Genomic DNA, 20,192 nt, shown 5'->3' on the forward strand with positions numbered 1-20,192 from the left:
GTGCAGCCATGTAAGGCGCTAACCTGCTTATTGGGGGTATTGGGGGGTTTAGTGTCTTACCCAAGGACACTTCGACAAGTAACACGGACAAGCCGGGATTCGAACTGGGATCCCTTAATCCTAAAACGATCGCTCTACCTCCTGAGCTACTGCCGCCCCACATGTATTGAAAACTGTTGTGTGCTCTGCCATGAAGCTTATTCCGGTGAGATGAACTGTAAATTCATCAAACGATACAAAGGGAAACGGATGTTCTGAAGTAATGTTTTCAACATGCTCAAAAGTGATTTCCATACAAGGTGCCCTTACCCCTTGCTTTACTGTTCTATTAAATTTCCCCAAAATGTAGATAACAAGTCGTTTTAGTTACATTTATTCGAGGGGGACAACTCACGCTGTGCATTTGTCGGCAAAACGAAGCACAGAAACATGTACGAGCTATGGAGAACTGATAAGCATCCAGACTTTTATAAGCTTTAAGATCAGCACGGGTGTATGGGGATACTCCCTTTACATTATAGTGGTGCAGATGGAGTGGACTGAAGTCAGGCAGACTGGACGATTTGTTTAGATGTGTGAATATGTCAGGAGGAAGACTGTATCGCTGGGTAGCTAGCGTTGCTGATACTATCCTCCGTTTCCCTAAATAGCACTTTTTGTGCTTTCCGAGAAGGTGTGCCACCTCATACAACAGCTGCACAATATTCATTTGACTAGCCATTGCCAATCGTGTTAAATATTATAGCTGTTTTCGTGGTTCTTGCCTACTGTTTACTGGCCTCGTTCACTGTTTACTAGGGGTTAACTACCGTCCGTCATGGTGTTGTCATGTGGTTAGGTCACATGTGTGCAAAGGGTCAATACTGATGCTAAAAGTAAACAAAAGAGAAGCGCAGAACTTTGACGGCAGCTCAGACGCTCATTGCAAATCCTCTTAAGGTGTTGCTTTGGACAATAATTGTCCACAAGTATGAAATGTATCGTGAATACTCGAATGAAGATTTTTTTAAGGTAACGTTTCATACAAAATGACTTCTTTGAGTTCTTGTTAGTCTTCGCTTAGAATGTATCTGTATAGTTGGCAAGCTAAAGGGTCTTTTTTGCACAGTACAGGATTTCATTTTCAGTTTTACGATGACCTTATATAGAGGAGGGCATTGTCCGAATAAACAGCAAACTAGGAAAATAGGTCTGGTTATTTAGGATACTTCAGAGTGAGGACACAGTAACCATTTAAAACCAAATGTATTTATTTTTTATGCAACCGTAGCTCTTACTGTGGTTTTACTTCCATGCACCAGCGCGGCTTGTATAAATCAAATACATAGACAAAACACTATTTTTGAGGGAGCTCCATGTCATAATACAGAAAAAAAATACGGTCAAAATGTTAATGGTCAAAAAGTACTACTGATTAAGATGTTGTTTTAAATAACATTTTATTACTAAAGTAGTACTAGGGACCGCACAGGACCGTAGTACTACAACCGACACTGCTTTCTGGTGGCTTCCCGGGTTCCTGCGGATCCTTAAAAAGTCTTCAAATGCATTTAATTCATTCTTCTAAAATTAAGGCCTTTTTTGACATTAAAATGTCTTAAATCCAATTTTCCAAAGTCTTAAATCGAGCCTGGTCATCCTGGAAGTGGGATGACCTCATGTACGGTCCCTTCTCAAGGTTTCTTTATTTTCCTAATGCTGAGGTTTTTGAGTTTTTCCTTGCCCTCATGTAGCTTGTAGATCAGGGGATGGTGTAATAATAGTCTATCGTTTGCAATAGTATGTGCAGCTCTTTGAGACTCCTTGTGATTAAGGACATCACAAATAGACATGATTTGACTTGGCTATTTCCACTCCTGTCCCTAGTGTCCCTTCCTGTGGCCAACATTCAATAAGCTGGGAAATATTTTCTGTACACACTACTTTTAAATGCCTTTTCAAAGATATTTATCAAATTTCATGCAAATAGAAATATGAGCTAGCCCTTTTGCATACTGAATATTTCAATTCAATCAAGATTTTGATGAAATGGTCTATTGATAAATAGATATAAGATGAGATATATTTTGCAAATGTAAATGGTCTGGATTTATATAGCCCTTTTCATGTCAATGAAGACCTCCCAGAGCGCTTTAAAATGTGCTTCACACTTACCCATTCACACACACACACCTATAGGCAACTACCTGCTTATTGGGGCGTTAGGGGTTCAGTGTCTTGCCCAAGAACACTTCGATAGTAAACACGGAGGAGCCGGGAATCGAACCCGCTTGATCCCAAGATGAGCACTGTACCTCCTGAGCTACTGCCGCCCCACACTGTGTATGTCTGCATGCATATTATCTTTTTTCCTCATGTATTGCCAAGGTATCGGATTCGGGACTGTATCGGTATATACTTAAAATCCCAACAATTTATGTTTTTTTTCCTTATAACCCAATAAGGCCTGCAACTGAAAAATCCCCCCCGCCTCCTGCTGTAATCCATTATCATTCAGATTTAAATGATAAAATCGTGCAATCATGCAGATAATTTGTAACTAATCAATTTTTAAAAATTGAATAGCAAAAACAAGGGACTTTATGACAATATTCAAATTTTCTGACACAGTCTTGTTTATATTTGTTTATTTACTGCAAAAGTTAAGAAATAATGTATTTTTATCTTTTTTTATATTATACTTTAACTATTTTATATTTTGTTTTTATTTGTTATTGTTTGTTAATGCAACATCTTTTGCAGCCCGGTCATCCTGGAAGGGGGATTATCTCATGTGCGGTCCCTTCTCAAGGATTCTTCATTTTCCTCATGTTGAGGTTTTTGAGTTTTTCCTTGCCCTCATGTAGGTTTTAGATCAGGGGATGGTGTAATAATGGTCTGTTGTTTGCAATAATCTGTGGTCTGTGCAGCCCTTTGAGACTCCCTGTGATTAAGGGCGTCACAAAGAAACATGACTTGACTTACCCCCAAACAATTTTTACAAACACTTAATATAAAAATCCACGTTTTTAAATACAACCAAACTTGTTCTCAAATATTTTAAGAGTAGATGAAACAAAAATCAATCTTTGGTGGCCTTAATACCAATAGACCTCATTTACAATTGACATTATTTTGATATCTGTTACATTAAATTATTTGCTCCCCAATATCTATCCACAGGGAAATGTTCCACTTGGTTAAACTAATATTAGACTTTTTAAAGAATTTTACTTCCTTGGTGTCTGAAATCCTTTAAAATGCTTAATTTAAATGATGTATTTTCAAGGATTAAAAAGTGCCTGAATTTGGGATGAAATGCTTGAAAGTGCTTGACATTGTTGCCATGTTTCTATACAAGTCTGCTTAAAAATGACACTTACTCTGCTCTTTGGTGGCTCCGCTCAGCCATCGCATTTCTTCGCTGGAGATTAACTGCAACTGGGATTAGTTTGCACAGCATTGGTCCATGAAGCGTCATTGCCACCTACGGGTCACGCCCAAGAGGGCAGGTGCATGCCACAATTAAACAGGGCACTATAAAATCTGTATTAGTGCAAGCATTACATATCAATTATTAACATTTATTATGGGCCATACAAAAAAATCAAGGAGTTTCCCAGTGGTAAATTGTAATGAGATAAAATTCCTGCAACTGAAAATATTAAATACATATTACTGTCATTTTTATCCAATATTGGGACAAGTCAAGTCATTTTTATTTGTATAGCCCTTGATCACTAAGAGTCTCAAAGGGCTGCACAGGTTATTGCAAACCACAAACTATTATTACAGACTATTATTACAGCATCCCCTGGTCTAAAACCTACATGACAGCAAGGAAAAACGCAAAAACCTCAACATGAGGAAAATGAAGAAACCTTGAGAAGGGACCGCACATGTGGTAATCCCCCTTCCAGGATGACCAGCCTGCAATGGATGTTGCAATAACAAATAATACACAGATATTGTCAACAAAAAATATTGGTTATTCATATGCTATAGAGTTGAAGTGTGCTTTAAGCTTAGATTTAAACATTTCCACTGAGGTTGCAGATCGGATCAAAGGGGGAAGAGCATTCCACAACACCGGTTCCCGGATGGAGAACGCTTTCGAACCTGTGGGACTCTTCTTGGGTCTTGGGATCACTCAAAAACTTCTGTGAACATTGACAAATGTCATATCACCCAGAGTGACTCAGTAAAAAACTTAGGTGTCATATTTGACCCCAATCTGTCCTTTCAAACACACGTGAAGAATATGACTATAACAGCTTTCTTCCATCTACACAATGTTGCTAAAATTCGTCCTATGCTGTCTCAGTCGGATGCGGAGATTATAATTCACGCGTTTGTTACCTCTGTTGTTACTGTAATGCACTACTCTCCGGTCTTCGAAGTCCAAAATCAAGATACTTCAGCTGGTACAAAATGCTGCAGCGAGGCTTTTACTGAGACAAGAAAGTTTGATCACATTACTCCTATTTTAGCTAACCTGCATTGGTTCCCTGTTGGCTTAAGATGTGATTTTAAGGTTCTGTTGGTAGTGTACAAAGTCATGCATGGACTTGCTCCCTCGTGTCTTTCAGATTTAATTTCCCCCTCTGTTCCGGTCCGGAGAGATTTGTCTCAAAAACAAATATATTATAGATTCACTTAAGATCTAAAAAATCATACGTCTTGATTATTTCACACGCAGGTTTAAAAATGTCATATGTAATTCACAGATATAGTTGTGGTCGTGCAAAATACATAATTTGTTTCAGATTTATCTTTAATGGTACTGGAGAACTTGGAAAATTTGGCTTTAAAAGTCTTTGAAAAATGCTTTAATTTCTATGAACCCTGTATCTTAAGAAATCCCCCACCCCATTTCTCATACCTACTTAAATATTAGAACCATAAACTAAATTGTCGTTTTACAAGATGGTTGAAACAAGAGGGTCCCATTAATGTCAATAAACAAAGCAGCGGATAATAAAAAGAAAGACAGGACACACCCTGAAACTGTAAAGTTTGATACACAAACTACTGCGTACTCATAGATCAAGTGTTGATCTCCCCCATTTTTATGGAGTTTCAGCGTTATCTCAATATGTAAATGAAATCCACGACTCACCACCCTGATTAACTTCAAGATAGGAATTCACTGGGAACAAGAAACCTGCACAATCAAATAGTCATTTTTCATCAAAGAGCAGCTTAGAAACTCTTGATTTTGGCCTTTTTCTTTCTCCCCATAGCAGCATTGCAGTTGGTAGACCCCAATCACCAGGGCCGTAGCCCCGCAAACGCACATAACATAGGGCAGGGGTGTCAAACTCATTTTAACTCGGTGGCCACACGAACAAACATTCTCTCGGGGGCTGGGCTAGTGGATTAGAGAGATAGAAAAAATGAGAGAAAGAAATAAGCGAAAGAGGGAGAGAAAAGTATAGAGGGTGGGAGAAAGACAGAGAGGGAGGAAGAGAGAGACAGAGAGAAAAAGAGAGAGAGAAAGCAGGAGAATTTTTTTTTAAATAAAAAGAGAAATAGATAGAGAGGGGGAAAGAGAAAGAAAGAAATCCAATATGAAATAGAGAGAAAGAGAGAAAGAGAGGAGAAAACAAGAAAGAGAGAGAAAGAGAAAAGAGAGAGAAAAGAAAAAGGAAGAGAGAGGAAAATAAGGTAAAAAGACACAGAAACAGACACAAAGGAACCAAGAAAAAGGAGAAACAGAGAGAGTGAAAGAGAGAGAGATCAAGAGTGAGAGAAAAGGGAGGAAAAGAGAGAGAGAAAGAAAGACAAGTACAGCATTTGTAACATAAAGCCAGGTGCCTCTCACAAAAACACTGTAGTTGTAGTTCATTCTCGCTCTGTCTCTCTCTCTTCCTCCCTTTTTCTCTCACTCTCTACGTTTCTCTCCTTCACTCCTGTCTCCTTTTTTCTCTTTCTTTGTTCCTAATTGTCTGTGTTATTACCACCTTTTGCTCTGCCTACCTTTTTTCCCATTTTCTCTCTCTCTCTCTCTCTCTCTCTCTCTCTCTCTCTCTCTCTCTCTCTCTCTCTCTCTCTCTCTTTCTTGTTTTCCTGTCTATCTTTCTACCTTTCTGTCATTCTCTCCTCTCTTATCTCCTTCTTTCCAGAGTTAAAATGAGTTTGACACCCCTGGTGTAAAGTGTAAATCATTTTCGCTAATAGTGTTAAACCATACCTGTCAACCTCCAGGGCTCCATGCCCTTACAAAATGTGGTATTTTCCCTTACAAAATACAAAATAATCTTACACCATATTTTTTTTTCAAACGTGTTTAATTATATAATTTAACAGGTTATACTGTACATGTGTTTCGTTATATCATATATATTGTTAATTAACATTTTGTTGAGAGATACTGAGTTGCTCGACATGAATGAGGTTTATTATAAAAAAGTTCAAAAATGAAGTAGCTTGGACGTTCACTGGAGAAGGAAAAAATACATACAAATATAATGAAGTAGAATAATACATTTTCTTATTCAAATTATGAATTCATTTTTGCATTAAATTATTGTTGGTAATATACTGATTAAAGGGATAACCACAAACCTGTATTTTTTCCTTTTACACTTAACTTCCTTATACAACATAATAATTCGTAATATAGAGTGCTTCGAGGTCCTAAGATTACCCACAATGCATTACTGGCGGCCATTTTGGAAGTCCACAAAGCTTTTCACTTCATTGTTATTGTTCAGCGAACCAGTTCGATTCTACATTGTAATGCCGAATACGTGCGTTATTGTTGGCTGTTGTAGCCGAGGGGAAAAGGGTGGGAAGGGCTTCTTTAGACTTCCGAAGTGTGTTTACGATCAGGGGATTGAAGCTCAGGAGAAAAGTGAACGGCGAAGACGAATGTGGCTGGCAGCTATCAACCGGTCGAATTTGCCAAAGCTTGACTGTGTTCGTGTTTGTTCTGACCACTTTCTAATTATAATAATAATAATTTCCTTTGTATTGTCATTCTTTGTAACAATGTACACAGAACGAAATGTCGATACACCTGACCCGTTGTAGCGAGTCGATGCAGCCGCAGCCAACAGAGGGCGCCGCCATTTTACCAATTAGGTATGACTTGGCCGAGGCGCGAACCAGCAACCTCCCAGTCTCAAAGCGGGCACACTACCATTCTGACAGGTAAATTGAATTATTTATGATGTAGAAATAAATTTTAAAAAGGTTATGGGACATGTGTACTTCATGACAACAGCTCGACGACCCCAAACTACTTTTATAACATATGTGACGTATTTCGCCGAAAACGACATTTAAAAAACGAACAAAACTCCGTTTCTCATTCGTACACTATTTTGGTGGAGAAATTCAACGCGGTTTCAGGGAAAGAGAGTCTCCTTTCCTCAGTCAACTCGCGTCAATAGAGGATTTAAAGCCCCCGAAAGCTAAGCTAACTTAGCCACCGGTGCGCCGTTCGGAGAAGCGTTGCCTTTCCCGGGTTGTTCAACATAGAACAAAAGGGAAGCAACATGAGAACAACATTCCCCTAAACCTGCAACACAGTTGCAATGGGCACACAGAATCGATGATGACTTGTCAACAATGATCCATGGTTGTAAACTTGGCTGAGACAAACTCTGAGAATGTAGAACTTTCCCTTTCACAGTCTTGTTTTCATCACCTTCGCTTGTGTGCACAGACACATCCCGAACCCAACCAGACACAAATCTGCAATAGGCTTCCATACTTTTGTAATTTTGAAAATCCTTCAGTTCACAAAAGGGACTTGGGTGGAAAATAAGATAGTTAACAAGTTCGATGTAAGTCACACACGGCAACAACAAATCGGGATCAGACTTCCAGTCCTTGTTTTTAATTTTGTAGGGATCCAATTTTCCACCGTGCTTGCTTGTCTAAACTCTCCACGTAGTTTTCCATAGTGTTGATGGACAAATTCCGTACACAAACGAAGCTAGTTGAGTAAATAAATAGACAAACTGAGTAAATATTTGCTCCTCTCGCTATCACCGCTTGTAATCGACAGACTTCCAAGATGGCGGCACGAAGCCGTGTTACTATTTTTAGCACAAAGCGTGGAGCCCTTTATAATGCATCAAAGCAAATGAGCCGTTTGAGAGCCGGCTCTCTTTAATGAGTTGAGCCGAAAAAGCCGGTTCTCTAAAAAGAGACGGACTTACTTTCACTACATCAAACCGCTCGCTTTGTTTGCAACGAAAAAAAACGATACCAAGATAGAGGCTTCTGCGGCGAACTCGTTTGACTTGATTGATTTGCTGTTTCGTGATAGTCAGTGTATACCGGATGGTACCCATCATTGAAAAATATTCCGTACAGATTTTCTCGTACGTCGTTCACGTCTTAGAATGCATAATTAACGTACGGCAAAAACGTACAGGGTGACAAGTATGTTAAAGGATACAAAAGCAGCATAAACCAAATTTCCCGAGAAAAGGGGTGAATCTGCTTTGGGTCGCAACTTTTCTTCAGTCTCATGGTGCTCCCCTCCCCTCCCAGTGGTATTTTCGATTATGCCTCATTCGCAATTTAGTAAACACCTGTGCGAACATGGCCTTGAAACGACAACAAGAGCGGAGGAAGGAAAAAAAACGATGAAATGAGATGAAGTTCACGCGTCTCTTGCCGGTAGTCCATTTTAAAATAAAAAGCTCATTATTGTACCGTAATTCCACACCCATTTGGCGCTGTGTTTTAAAGGGCGCACTCTTTGTTCGAAGTATTTTTCGTCGGCTCATATATCACAATGGCCAATTCGTTGCGACCGCCTTTAATACCAAAACAAGTGTGCGTATTTAAAAAAGAAAGAAGCACCGGGAACAAAACTGAGTTTGATTTGTGGTTTAATCAAGTATTCATCACAAAGTAAAACTCCAGAATACAACAAAATTGTTAAAAAATAAAAAGACCAAACAGTTCGGTCATCAAATTTTCTTAAACAAAGCCCTCAACCTCAGCTAGTGGATGATATAGTGTTGGGCGGGAAAGTGTCACTAGGTGGCGTGCTTTCACTGTCAGTGTCAGACTGTCGGTGAAGTTTTGGATTGATAAAGTGAGTACGAATTCATATATTGATGTAAAATATTATTTTAACAACACTAAATTACTAACACAAATCTCATACAACGCATGTTGAAACTATATTTTACAAAGACGACAAATTAACACGTCCTCAACTCCCATTCATCCATGGCTGATGTTGGATTCCTAACTACTGTTGGGAATTAAATATTAAAACTGTACCGTTTACCAAATTGTTTGAATTAGTTATCTGACTCCATTAACCAAACGTCACGAATGGCAGCCACTCCAGCAGCTCCCGTGTTATTTTCGATTGTTCTCAGCTCAGGGATGCTGCTGGAAATGTGAATTTCCCTTCGGGGATGAACAAAGTATCTATCTATCTATCTATCTATCTATCTATCTATCTATCTATCTAACCTTACTTCACCTAACAATGCATGCTCGTTTCTTTGTGAAAAGACAGACAAGAGACCGGCATTTCCACACGAGGGCAGATTTAATTTCTTAAATCAACTAAGTGAACTCCATTGAATCAGTAGAATTAGCCGAATTACTGTCGCTCGAGTCTTTGTCGAGCCTTTTCTCTCGTTCTCTCTCGATCTTCTTCCGACCCACGTCTCTCCGCCAGCTGGTGTGCCGGCTCCTCCCATGAGCGGGCCAGGAAAGCCCCCTCGCCTCGATGTCTGAAATGGTAAAAACATCCCGAGCGTTTCCACGTCATCAGGGCTTTGTTCTCCAAACATCGCCTGCCGTTCCCCGTCATCAGGGCCCCTCTCGGTCGTCGGATGTGTTGATTATCTTATCAGCCCTTGTACCAGTTCCTGTTGTTTCTGTAAACATCATTCTTCTCAAGGTTGCAATGACCTGCCCCACAGCTCAGCCAGTGAATATATTTTGCATTAAATGTAATTTGTATTTGATCGTACAAAATCCCTTATAGTCAAATAGATAAAATCCTTCATCTAAAAATGTGCCAAACGTTTACCAAAATGTGCGAATTAGTTATCTGCCTCTATTAACCAAACACGACCTACATTCACCCAACAATCATGCGTGCTCGTTTTTTGAGAGAGAAGAAAAGAAAATGATCAAGCAGTCTGCAACTCCGCACGGGGGCGGGTTTATTCACAACAGCAGATGTAAGTGTGCCCTCCAGAGATGACTACTCCACCCCGATTTTTCCAGGATGATTTATACATTTCAACAAACATATCAAAAGACATCCCACCCTTCTCTAATTTGCTATGTGTGTCTGCAACTAGCTTTAGCTTTCTCTTATTGGGCATCTTCTCCCCGCATAATGTCTGCCGACTCCTCCCATGGGCGTGCCAAGGAAGCCCCCCGGGCTTCACCGTCTCGTCAAAGAGCGTCCCGATATCTTGGATACTCAAAACAACACCGAGCGTTTCTACATCATCGGGGCCTTTCCGCGTCAACAGCGTCTGGATGTGCTGATTATCTTATCAGCCTTACGTCCCGTTCCCGCTGTTCCTGTAAACAACATTTTCCACCAGGGTGCCCTGACCTCGCACCACAGCCCAGTCAGTGAATATCTTTTGCATTAAATGTAATTTGTATTCAATCGTATACAATCCTTTATAGTCCAATGTATAAAATCCTTCACTAGCGCGACACGCTCAATAACCAAGTGGATGCAAGCCATCAGTCCCATTGCAGTTTTTGTCGTAATTTTATCCTTTGGTCTCCATTTCTCCTTGAATCTTCTTCACAATGTGAGAGATGTCCAAACTCTGCGTGAGCATATTCAGCAGCATTTCGTCTTCTTGGACCCCGCTGATGAACTCCTCATAGGACAGTTCGCCTTGGTTTTGAAAAAGGAAACCGTAAAAACGATGCTTTGGGATTTAGTGGCCAAATTACAATGACGGCACTTACCGTCTCCGTTGATGTCGATCTTGTCAAAAACCATGTTGGTGAACTCTTCTGTTTTGACGTCGTCATGAATTCCGTGGATTGCGTCAATAGACTAGAATGAAGAACAACCACAGTTGGTGTACTGTAGCGATGAGTCGCTCGCTCGGTCTCTCTTTCTCTCTTTCTGTGCCTCTTTCTCTTTTGCTACCCCACTCCCTTTCTCTCTATTTCTTTCTCTAACCATTCCAATCTCATTCGTTCTGTGTCTTTCTTTCTCTTGCTTGCTCTTTCTCCCACTCTGTCTCTCGCTTGTCTCTCCCCCTCTTTCCATCTCACCCACTTCCTCTCGTTCTATTTCTCTCTCATCTTTTCAATCTTCTTTCTCTGTCCTTCTGTCTCTTGTTAAGCTCTGTCTCTGTCTCACTTCCCTACTCTCTTTCTATCTGGGTCTCTCTCCCTTTAAAACTCTTTCTCTATTTTTCTTTCTTTAGCTGTCTTGTTCTTTTTTCACCCTTACTTTTTTCGCTATCTTTCTCAGTTTCTTTATATCTTGATCACTTTTTTCTCTCTTTCCATTGCCCTTTCTCTTCTATTGTCTCTCTTTCTCTCACTCTTTCAATCTTTCTTTTATTTTCTCCCTCTCTTTCTCTCTTTCTCACACTCTTTCAATCCCCCTCTCTCTCTTTCTCTTTCTCTATTTCCTTATCTCTTTCTCTCTTCTTTTTCTCTCTTTATATCTTGATCTAGTTTTCCCTCTTTGTATTGCTCTTTCACTTCTATTGTCTCTCCTTCTTTCACTCTTTCAATCTTTCTGTGATTTTGTCTCTCTCTCTCTTTCTCTAACCCTTTCAATCTCTTTTTCTCTCTCCTTTTCTCTATCCTTCTCTGTTTCTTTATCTCTTTGTCTTGTTTTCCCTATATCCTAATCTCCCTTTTCTCTTTCTATTGCTCTTTCACTTCTATTGTCTCTCCTCTCTTTCAATCTTTCTGTCTTTTTCTCTCTCTCTTTCTCTCACTCTATCAATCTCTCTTTCACTTTCTCTCTCTCTTTCTCTAGCTTTCTCTGTTTCTTTTTCTCTTTCTCTTCTTTTCTCTCTTTCTTTATATCTTAATTTCAACTTTCTCTCTTTCTATTGCTCTTTCACTTCTATTGTCTCTTTCTCTCACTCTTTCAATCTTTCTGTCGTTTTCTCTCTCTATCCCTCTCTTTTTATCTCTTTCTCTGTTTCCTTATGTGTTTCTCTATTCTTTTCTATCTTTCTCTCTTACTGTCTTTCAGCCTCTCTTTCTCTATCTTCCCATATTGTTATCTTTTCTTTTTTGATATTTTTCTTTATTTCCTTTTATCTACCTTTCTTTCCCTCTCTCATACTCTCTTCCTCTCTCTCGTCCCCTCTCTTACCCTATTGCTCTCTCTCCTTCTCTCTCTTTTCTCTCGCTTTTTATTACTTTCTTTTTTTCTCTCCCCCTCTTTCTAACTCCCTATTTTCTCTTTCTCTTGGTCTTTCTGTCACTCTTTCTTTCTTACACGCTCTCATTTACTCTTTCTTTCGTTCCCTCACTCTATCTCGGTTTCTCTCTGTCTCTCTTTCCATTTTTTCATTATTTCTTCTCGTCTTTACCTCTCTGTTTTCCCTTTCTCTATCTCTCTTGCTCTTTCTGTCTCTTCTTTTGTCTTTCTCACTATTGCTCTCTCTTTCGTTCTCTCTTTTAACTCCCCCTTCCTCTCCTTTCTCTTACTCTTCCTGTCACTCTTACACGCTCTCATTCACTTTTTCTCTATTCTCTCTCTTTCTCTTTCTATAGTTCTCTCTCTCGTTCTCTAAGTTTTAACTCCTCTTTTCTACCTCTCCCTTTTTCTCTCGCTTTCGCTCTTTCTATCGCTCTCTATTCTTCTCTCTTTGTCTCGCTCTCTTTTCTCCCTCTCCCTATTACTTACGAGTCACTCACTCACTCAAAGTCGCTATAGACTTGTTAATATGAGTGGTGACACCCCTGTGTTGATAGTTCAAATTAGGTTAAAAAAGGTTTACTGTATATTCAAAGGCTAAAATAATAGAGTAGCATAATACATCTTCAATACCAACTAATTTGGTGCATTATGTTTCAATATTATTTGTAAAATATCATCAGGGTTGGGTAGGGTTACTTTAACTGGATTACTTTCAATTACTTTTGGATTACTCTAATACCAAATATGCGAATAAAAGACAAAAGAAACTAAATATGAATAAAATGACTACATTTTGTGCAGGCTTGGGGAGTAACGGAATACATGGAACGGCAAAAATGATGCTGGCAAGCTGTTTGGATTTATTTTCATTTTGTTTCTGTCGCATTTTATGTTAGTTTTGCGGGAGATCAAAGAGATCAAAGCCAGGAGAGAAAGCTTACCACGTGTTGTGAGTCATCATTTTTTTCATATTTAGTTTCTTCTGTCTTTTATTAGCATATTTGGTATTGGAGTAATTGAAAGTAATCCAGTTAAAGTAACCCTACCCAACCCTGAATATCATTTAAAAACACAAACATCTGAAGAACCGTTAGGAAGACGAAAGAGCCTGTTTTCTAAAAAGAACCATCACTGGTGGACTGTTCTAAACTACTAAAATCTTTCTTTAATCCACCGATAGATGTCGCTAAAACCTCAGGTTCTGAATTTGTACACTGCTTTTGAGGTTACAATTGTGATACCGTGGTTCTGAATTTTTATACCATCTAAGAGCTTGCTCTGTCCACTCGACGTATCGGCCCGTTTTTACCACCGGGAACAGTGCATTCGCACTGATCGCTGCTTGGTTCTGTGGCTAGGACCTTGACTCGGCCTCTTGGCTGAGAGCAAGTGTCTCTGCCCCTTGGCTTTGTAGCGTATTATGATTTGACTGATAACAGATAATGGATAATTGATAATGAATATAGAACAATAAACCTTACAAAAACCCCCCGCTAAAGCCTCAGCTATTTGTTAAAACAAAATTCACGTTCCTAGATGTCTTTCCCACAGCTTGATTCAGAACCAATAGGTTAGTAGGTGGGAGCAGGGCCGGTGTTATGCCGAGAAAGGCATCCCTGCCGAGATTTGCATCCCCTCGCTGCTATAACCACGTTTACCTCGTTTTCTCTCACTTTTATATCACTTTTCGGGAATGTAATGGCGAACATATAACCAAAACCACTTCGTCTCGCATTTGTTGGGAATGTAATACAACTTAAACCATTCCGTCTTTGTATCTGTTGTGAATGTAATCGAACAGTTATGCACACCGTATACAAATCAGTCTTGAGCAGGTAACATGTTTATTTTGCCTTTTTATATTCAAATCGCTCGTATTGAAACTGTTATGCACTCTACCAAAAAGCTTATTTCAGCATAACAAGCTTTACGGTAGAGTGCATAACAGTTCTCAAAAGTGATTTATACACGGTGTGCATCACCGTTCGGTTACATTCACAACAAATACAAAGACGGAACAGTTTAAGTTGTATTACATTCCCAACAAATGCAACACAAAGTGGTTTTGGTTATATGTTCGCCATTACATTCCCGAAAAGTGAGATAAAAGTGAGATAAAACCAGGTAAACGTGGTTATAGTAGCGAGGGGATGCAAATCCCGGCAGGGATGCATTTCTCTGCATAACACCGGCTCTGGGTGGGAGCCACTTAAAAACATAAAGTATGCAGCACGTACCTAGTTTGAGATCATAAGAGTACCTTAAAGATGAGAAGCAGCTCGTCGCGGTCAATGCAACCACTCCCGTCGACATCGTAGAGTTTGAAGTACCAGCGCAGCTTCTTTTGCACCGCTCCCTTCAGAACCAAGCTCAAAGCAGCTACGTATTCCATAAAATCAATGAAGCCGTCCTAGGAACGTAAACAAAAACGTGCGCGATTTCATGTTGGGGCATTCTGCTGTGGATTGATGGATAATGAGAAAACCCGCAAATGACCCCAAAGATCTCAACTAGTGTTGTGTACCGATTATACAATAATTGCTTTTAGGGTACAATAGCCCCTGGGTGTACTTGAAGCCATTCCCAGAGGGCACTCGAGATTTTGAACCCATTAAAAAGAAATAGTATCATAATAAAATATTCGATAAACAAGTAATTTTTACAATGCACTGGTTTTCATTGGAGTATTAATATAACTTCAAGCCTTTAAGACTTTAAGCACTGCGTCATTTGCCCATTTATCTTGTATCTTATTTTTCTCTTTAAAGTCTTTATGACATTTTTACCCTGGAGTGCCATGTTTAATCTTGTTGGTTATCACCACATTGATATTGATGACAATTAAGACTGTTCTCTTTTATTTCTGGCGACATTTTTTTTTTACAAATTTTGTTTCTTTTCTATTCTTTTCTCTTCTTGTCCTTTTATTCAATTTATTTTCTTCTCTTTTCCTTTTATTCAATTTATTTTCTTCTCTTTTCCTTTTATTCCTTTTTTTCTTTTCTTCTCTTTTCCTTTTATTCATTTTTTTCTTTTCTTCTCTTTTCCTTTTATTCAATTTATTTTCTTTTATTTTATTTTCCTTTTTATTCAATTTATTATCTTTTCCTTTTATTCAATTTATTTTCTTTTCCTTTTATTCAATTTATTTTATTTTATTTTTCTTTTTATTCAATTTATTATCTTTTCCTTTTATTCAATTTATTTTGTTTTCCTTTTATTCAATTTATTTTCCTTTCTTTTCTTTTTTTCTATTCCATTGGATTCCATTTTATTATTTTTTTCTATTTTATTGGATTCCATTTTATTACATCTTATTTTATTCTATCTTATTTTATTCTTTACTATTTTATTCTATTTATAATTTTTAAAATTTTGATTATAATTTATTTTATTTTATTTTACTAGGGCTGTGTCAATTTTATAAACACCCACCGTATCCAAAACAAATCGGTCCGAAATAATATATTACATACTACGTAGCATCACCAAACAATCATTTCAAAACTATTGTTGAGAAAAGGAAAATCATTAATTTTTATTATTTTTTTCCAACTATGATTGCCAACACATACCTGAATTGAACTACACTGTCTTCATTTTCATTGATATCAACGTTGTGAAACCTTGTATGCAATGAGATTAGACATGGCTCTCCAGGGTAAATATCTAATCAAGACTTTAAAGAGAAAAAAGATAAATGGCTATCGGGATAAACGCCAGCAAACAAATGATGATAATAATTGTACAATTAATAACAATAAGTATTATTGACAATAAAGGCACAGATATATTTATTTGAATGTCTCAAATGTAGTGTGTAGTTATCTATCCTTGTATCTGGCTAGACTTATCTATCTAGAGCTATCTATTTATGTATAGATCTAGAGCGCAATAGTCAAACGTTCCTCGGAGGCCAGATCAGGCCCGCCAAGGATTTTAATTCAGCCCGCGAGACAACACCCAAAGGAGCACAAGAGACAAATCAGCTGCAGTTTGAAATATGTCCTCTTAATGTTGACAAAGCCACTCGCTTGCCACTCACAAAGAAACCCGAGCGATATTAGATTCTCTCTCGCTTTCGTTTTCTCTCCCTCTCTCGCTTTCTTTTTCTCTCACTCTCTCTTCTATTTTTACCTCTTTCTCTATCTTTCTTTCTTTCTCATCTCTGTCTTTCTTTCTTTCTTTCTCATGTCTGTCTTTTTCTGTCTTTCTTTTGAGCCCTCTTTTCTCTCTCTTTCTCTATCTCTTCCTCTCCTTTTCTCTTTTTTCTCGTTCTCTCCTCTCTTACTATCTCACTTTTTTCTCTTCTTTCTCTACATCACTGTCTCTCATTTTCCTCTCTTTCTTTCTTCTTTTTCTTACTAGGTCTCTCCTGTTCTTTCTCTCTCTTTCTCCCTCACTTGCTCTCCTTATCTTTCCCTCTTGTTCTCTCTTCTTGCCCCCTCACTCTCTTGTTTGATCTTTTGTTCTTTATCTCCCTTGTTCCTTATCTTGCTCTATTTATCTCTTTCTCTCTCTTGTCCTCTCTCTCTCTCTTGTCCTCTCTCTCTCTCTCTCTCTCTATCTCTATCTCTATCTCTATCTCTATATCCATCCCAGCCCCGTGAGAATTGTTTTCTACCATGTGGCCCCCGAGCTCAACTGAGTTTGACACTGCTGTTCTAGACGTATCTATCCAGACCTATCTAAATCTATGTGGATGTACAGTATCCATCTTGAGGAATCTATTCAGACGCATCTATGTAGATGTATCTGTCCAACCTTTTAGACGTATCTATCAAGAATAGAAATATTCTTGAGTTAACTGAGCGGGATACAGTAATTAACTCTTGAACCGTCAGTCAAGGAAACCTAAATGTTATATACTCATTGAGATGCTCAGGTTAGCGAAGAAAATAGAATCAAAACTATAACTGAACACTCACATGTTAGAGAGCCAATCAACAACAACCGATAATACGAAAAAATCTCTCGTTTTGAGCAATAACCGGTCTTACGTCATTCAAATCAAATGTCGTAAACAGAGCCTTGACATATGCGTCCGATGAAGGAGACAGGTTCCTCAGACTGAAAAACTTTTTGAACTCGTAGAAGGAAAGAAGTCCAGAAGGACACTCGGTCATGAATTTCCGATACCATTGATGACTCTCGCAGGCTTGCAGTTCCTCCACTGTGGAGTCGTTGTTTCCCATCATCCGAAGCCCTCAGGGAAATTCACAAAAAGAAAAACCCGAAATCTTGACAGGCAAGGCTCCCAAGCACCTAGTCATGGCTGCCTAGAGAGTTTTCAAAACATTGGCTGTATTTGTCTAAGGGTTAACCATTCATCCTTCAGAGCATCTATGGAAAGCTCTCAACTGGTAATCTAATTTGCTTGCCCACAAGTCTTAACTATTTCGAGCACTCGTACGGCCACAGAGAACTGCTTATATGGGGATGTATTTAAGCACGTTTGTGGTCTTAATACTAAACCGGGGGTCGGCAACCTGCAGTTCAGGAGCTGCATGCGGCTCTTTAGCTCTGCCAAGTGGCTCCCTGGTGCTTTTCCGAAAATGTTTACAAGTTGAAAAAGTAAGGGAAGCGAATGTATTTTCTTTTGAATATGATTTTCCAAGGGGTGGCAGGGCAGATGAGTGGTTAGTGCGTCTGTGGCACAGTTCTGAAGTCATGGGTTCAAAACCAGTTAACGGCCTTCCTGTGCGGAGTTTGCATGTTCTCCCAGTGTTTGCTTGGATTTCCCCCGGGCACGCTGGTTTCCTACCACATTCCCAAAAATCATGTCAGGTTAATTGGGCGGTCCAAATTGTCCCTAGGTGTGAATGAGCGAGCGAATTGCCTGTCTCTGTGTGCCCTGCGACTGGCTGCAACCAGTTCGGGGTGTCCCCGGCCCACTCCCCGAAGATGGCTGGGATGGGCTCCAGCACCCCCGCGACCCTACTGAGGATAAGCGGTGCAAATAATGGATGGATTCATAAGGAGGACAAACATGACACAAACACTTTTAACATTTCCCAATAATGTAAAAAATCGATCGCTCTCTTACTGGTATCTGGTTATAAAAAGATGGAATCCAGGTTGTCGCCTCCATCACAGCAAAGTCATACAGAGAAACCCCTTGCTATTTCGCGCTTGGGTTTACTGCTTCGCAGATTTTGAATTGAAATGCTTTTTTCGTAATTTATATCAACGTATCATGCGTTGTGTTTTGCAATTTTGGCTAACCTGCATTGGCTCCCTGTTAGCCTAAGATGTGATTTCAAGGTTCTCTTATTATTATACAAAATCATACATGGACTTTCCCCCTCATATCTTTCATATCTGATTTCCCCCTATGTCTCGGCCCGAAGCCTTCGTTCTGAGAGCGCCGGTCTTCTGGTGATCCCAAGAGCCAAGAAGTGTTCCGCAGGTTCGAGAGGGTTCTCCATCCGGGCACCGGTGTTGTGGAATGCTCTTTCCCTGAGATCCGATCTGCAACCTCAGTGGAAATGTTTAAATCTAAGCTTAAAACTCACTTCTACTCTAAAGCATATGAATAACCTAAACTGTTTATGTGTAATAACCTGTGAAGCCCTTTGAGACTCTCTGTGATTAAGGGCTATACAAATAAAAATGACTTGACTTGAGAAGACTGCAGACAGCAAATGCTAGCATGGGGGCAGGTTAGCAAGGGCTTTGTGTGTTAGTTGGGTGTGACTGTGAGCGCAACTGTGATAGGCAGGTGTATGCTGTCAGTTAAACAGCTGAGGTCGGCGAGCGCACAAGTCAATGTGTTCACCCCTCCAAAACAAACCATGGAGCGTGGCTACAGCTGAGCTAGTATTTTAGCGGGCCGTTACATTGAAAATAAATTCATCAATTAAATCGGACCCTGTGGAAAGTCAGAGGAGCGCAAAGAAAAGGTGATCACCAGCGGGTGCTCTGTGGTTTATTATCGGGTTGGGGAAGCGACTGAGGCGGTATCAGGAGAGAAATCAGGCCTACTGCTACGGCTAGGCTAACAACTATTTTGGGCCACCCCTGCCGAATGTATCTCACCAACACCAGATCCATTACCCATGAAACAGAGGACCCGGAGCTACAACTCTTGGGAAGACGCTACAAATGGGACGGTTGTAGTTTAACATTCACAGAGACCTGGCTCAATCTGGGTAGCCCTGATGCTAGTGAGTAGCTGGCCAGTTGCTGTCTAATTTCTTTCTCGCACTAAAATGAGGAAGCCCTCAAATTTTCTTGAACTTTTGTATAATGACAATAATGACCATTTATTCAACTGAAATTCTGTTTTCTTTTTTTTTTGTAGATGTATAGTTGTAATTTCGTTACAGTCGTATATTTGACCCTTGGGGGCTTTTATGAAGAATACACAAAGTAGGATTCTCATTTTTCACAGGGAGTTCTGGTCCTGAGGAGTTTATCTGTATGAGATTTCAATTAGTTTAATTTTGCAACTATGAGACAAGAGGGAAGATCAGTTGGTACAAGTTGGCGTGAGGGGAGTGACGGTCTTGGCTGCTGTATTTTCACAGGTATCGGGTGGTGAAAATAGGGGATGCAGGTTGTTGTCTCGAACGAAGCATAGTCCTACTTTATGATCTAAAGTCGTGGCTCTCAAGCTCTAACCCTGCCTTGAGAACTTAGCTGCAATGCAAAACTCTGGCGCAACTCCCCTCTGCTTGTTTTCCACTTTTTCTACTGTCCCTTGTGTTAGAAAAGCTCTGCCTTTTAAAGGGAGAGTCCCACAAGACAGGCAGGTGTCTTTTTTAAACAAACTGGAGGTGTGTGATCGGCTATGGAAGCCAAAGGTATAAAGAGAAAAATAAATTTACAGAAATCTAACTAAAGCTGTATT

General features: G+C 39.5%; 1 protein-coding gene and 1 long non-coding RNA gene across 3 annotated transcripts; one reads left to right on the forward strand and one right to left on the reverse strand.

The window, feature by feature from the left end:
* Positions 1-886: 886 nt before the first annotated feature.
* LOC148364275 (uncharacterized) lies at positions 887-19,976 on the forward strand. 2 transcript variants are annotated; one of them, XR_015850735.1, is made up of 3 exons: positions 887-1,011; positions 6,983-7,134; positions 18,691-19,976. It is a non-coding gene; the product is annotated as an uncharacterized LOC148364275 (long non-coding RNA). The 2 variants fall into 2 exon arrangements; XR_015850734.1 differs by lacking the exon at positions 18,691-19,976 and adding an exon at positions 10,346-10,502.
* On the reverse strand, positions 10,106-17,613 carry LOC148364276 (guanylyl cyclase-activating protein 1-like). The gene is made up of 4 exons (XM_088338337.1): positions 17,341-17,613; positions 14,601-14,750; positions 10,909-10,999; positions 10,106-10,834 (listed from the first exon to the last, which is right to left on the reverse strand). The coding sequence occupies exons 1-4, from the start codon at positions 17,536-17,538 to the stop codon at positions 10,704-10,706; spliced, it is 570 nt and encodes a 189-aa protein (XP_088194463.1). The 5' UTR covers positions 17,539-17,613; the 3' UTR covers positions 10,106-10,703.
* Positions 19,977-20,192: the final 216 nt, after the last annotated feature.

Source organism: Urocampus carinirostris, chromosome 6 (assembly GCF_059441175.1).
Source record: "Urocampus carinirostris isolate Australia breed hairy pipefish chromosome 6, RoL_Ucar_1.0, whole genome shotgun sequence".
Taxonomy (NCBI): domain Eukaryota; kingdom Metazoa; phylum Chordata; class Actinopteri; order Syngnathiformes; family Syngnathidae; genus Urocampus; species Urocampus carinirostris.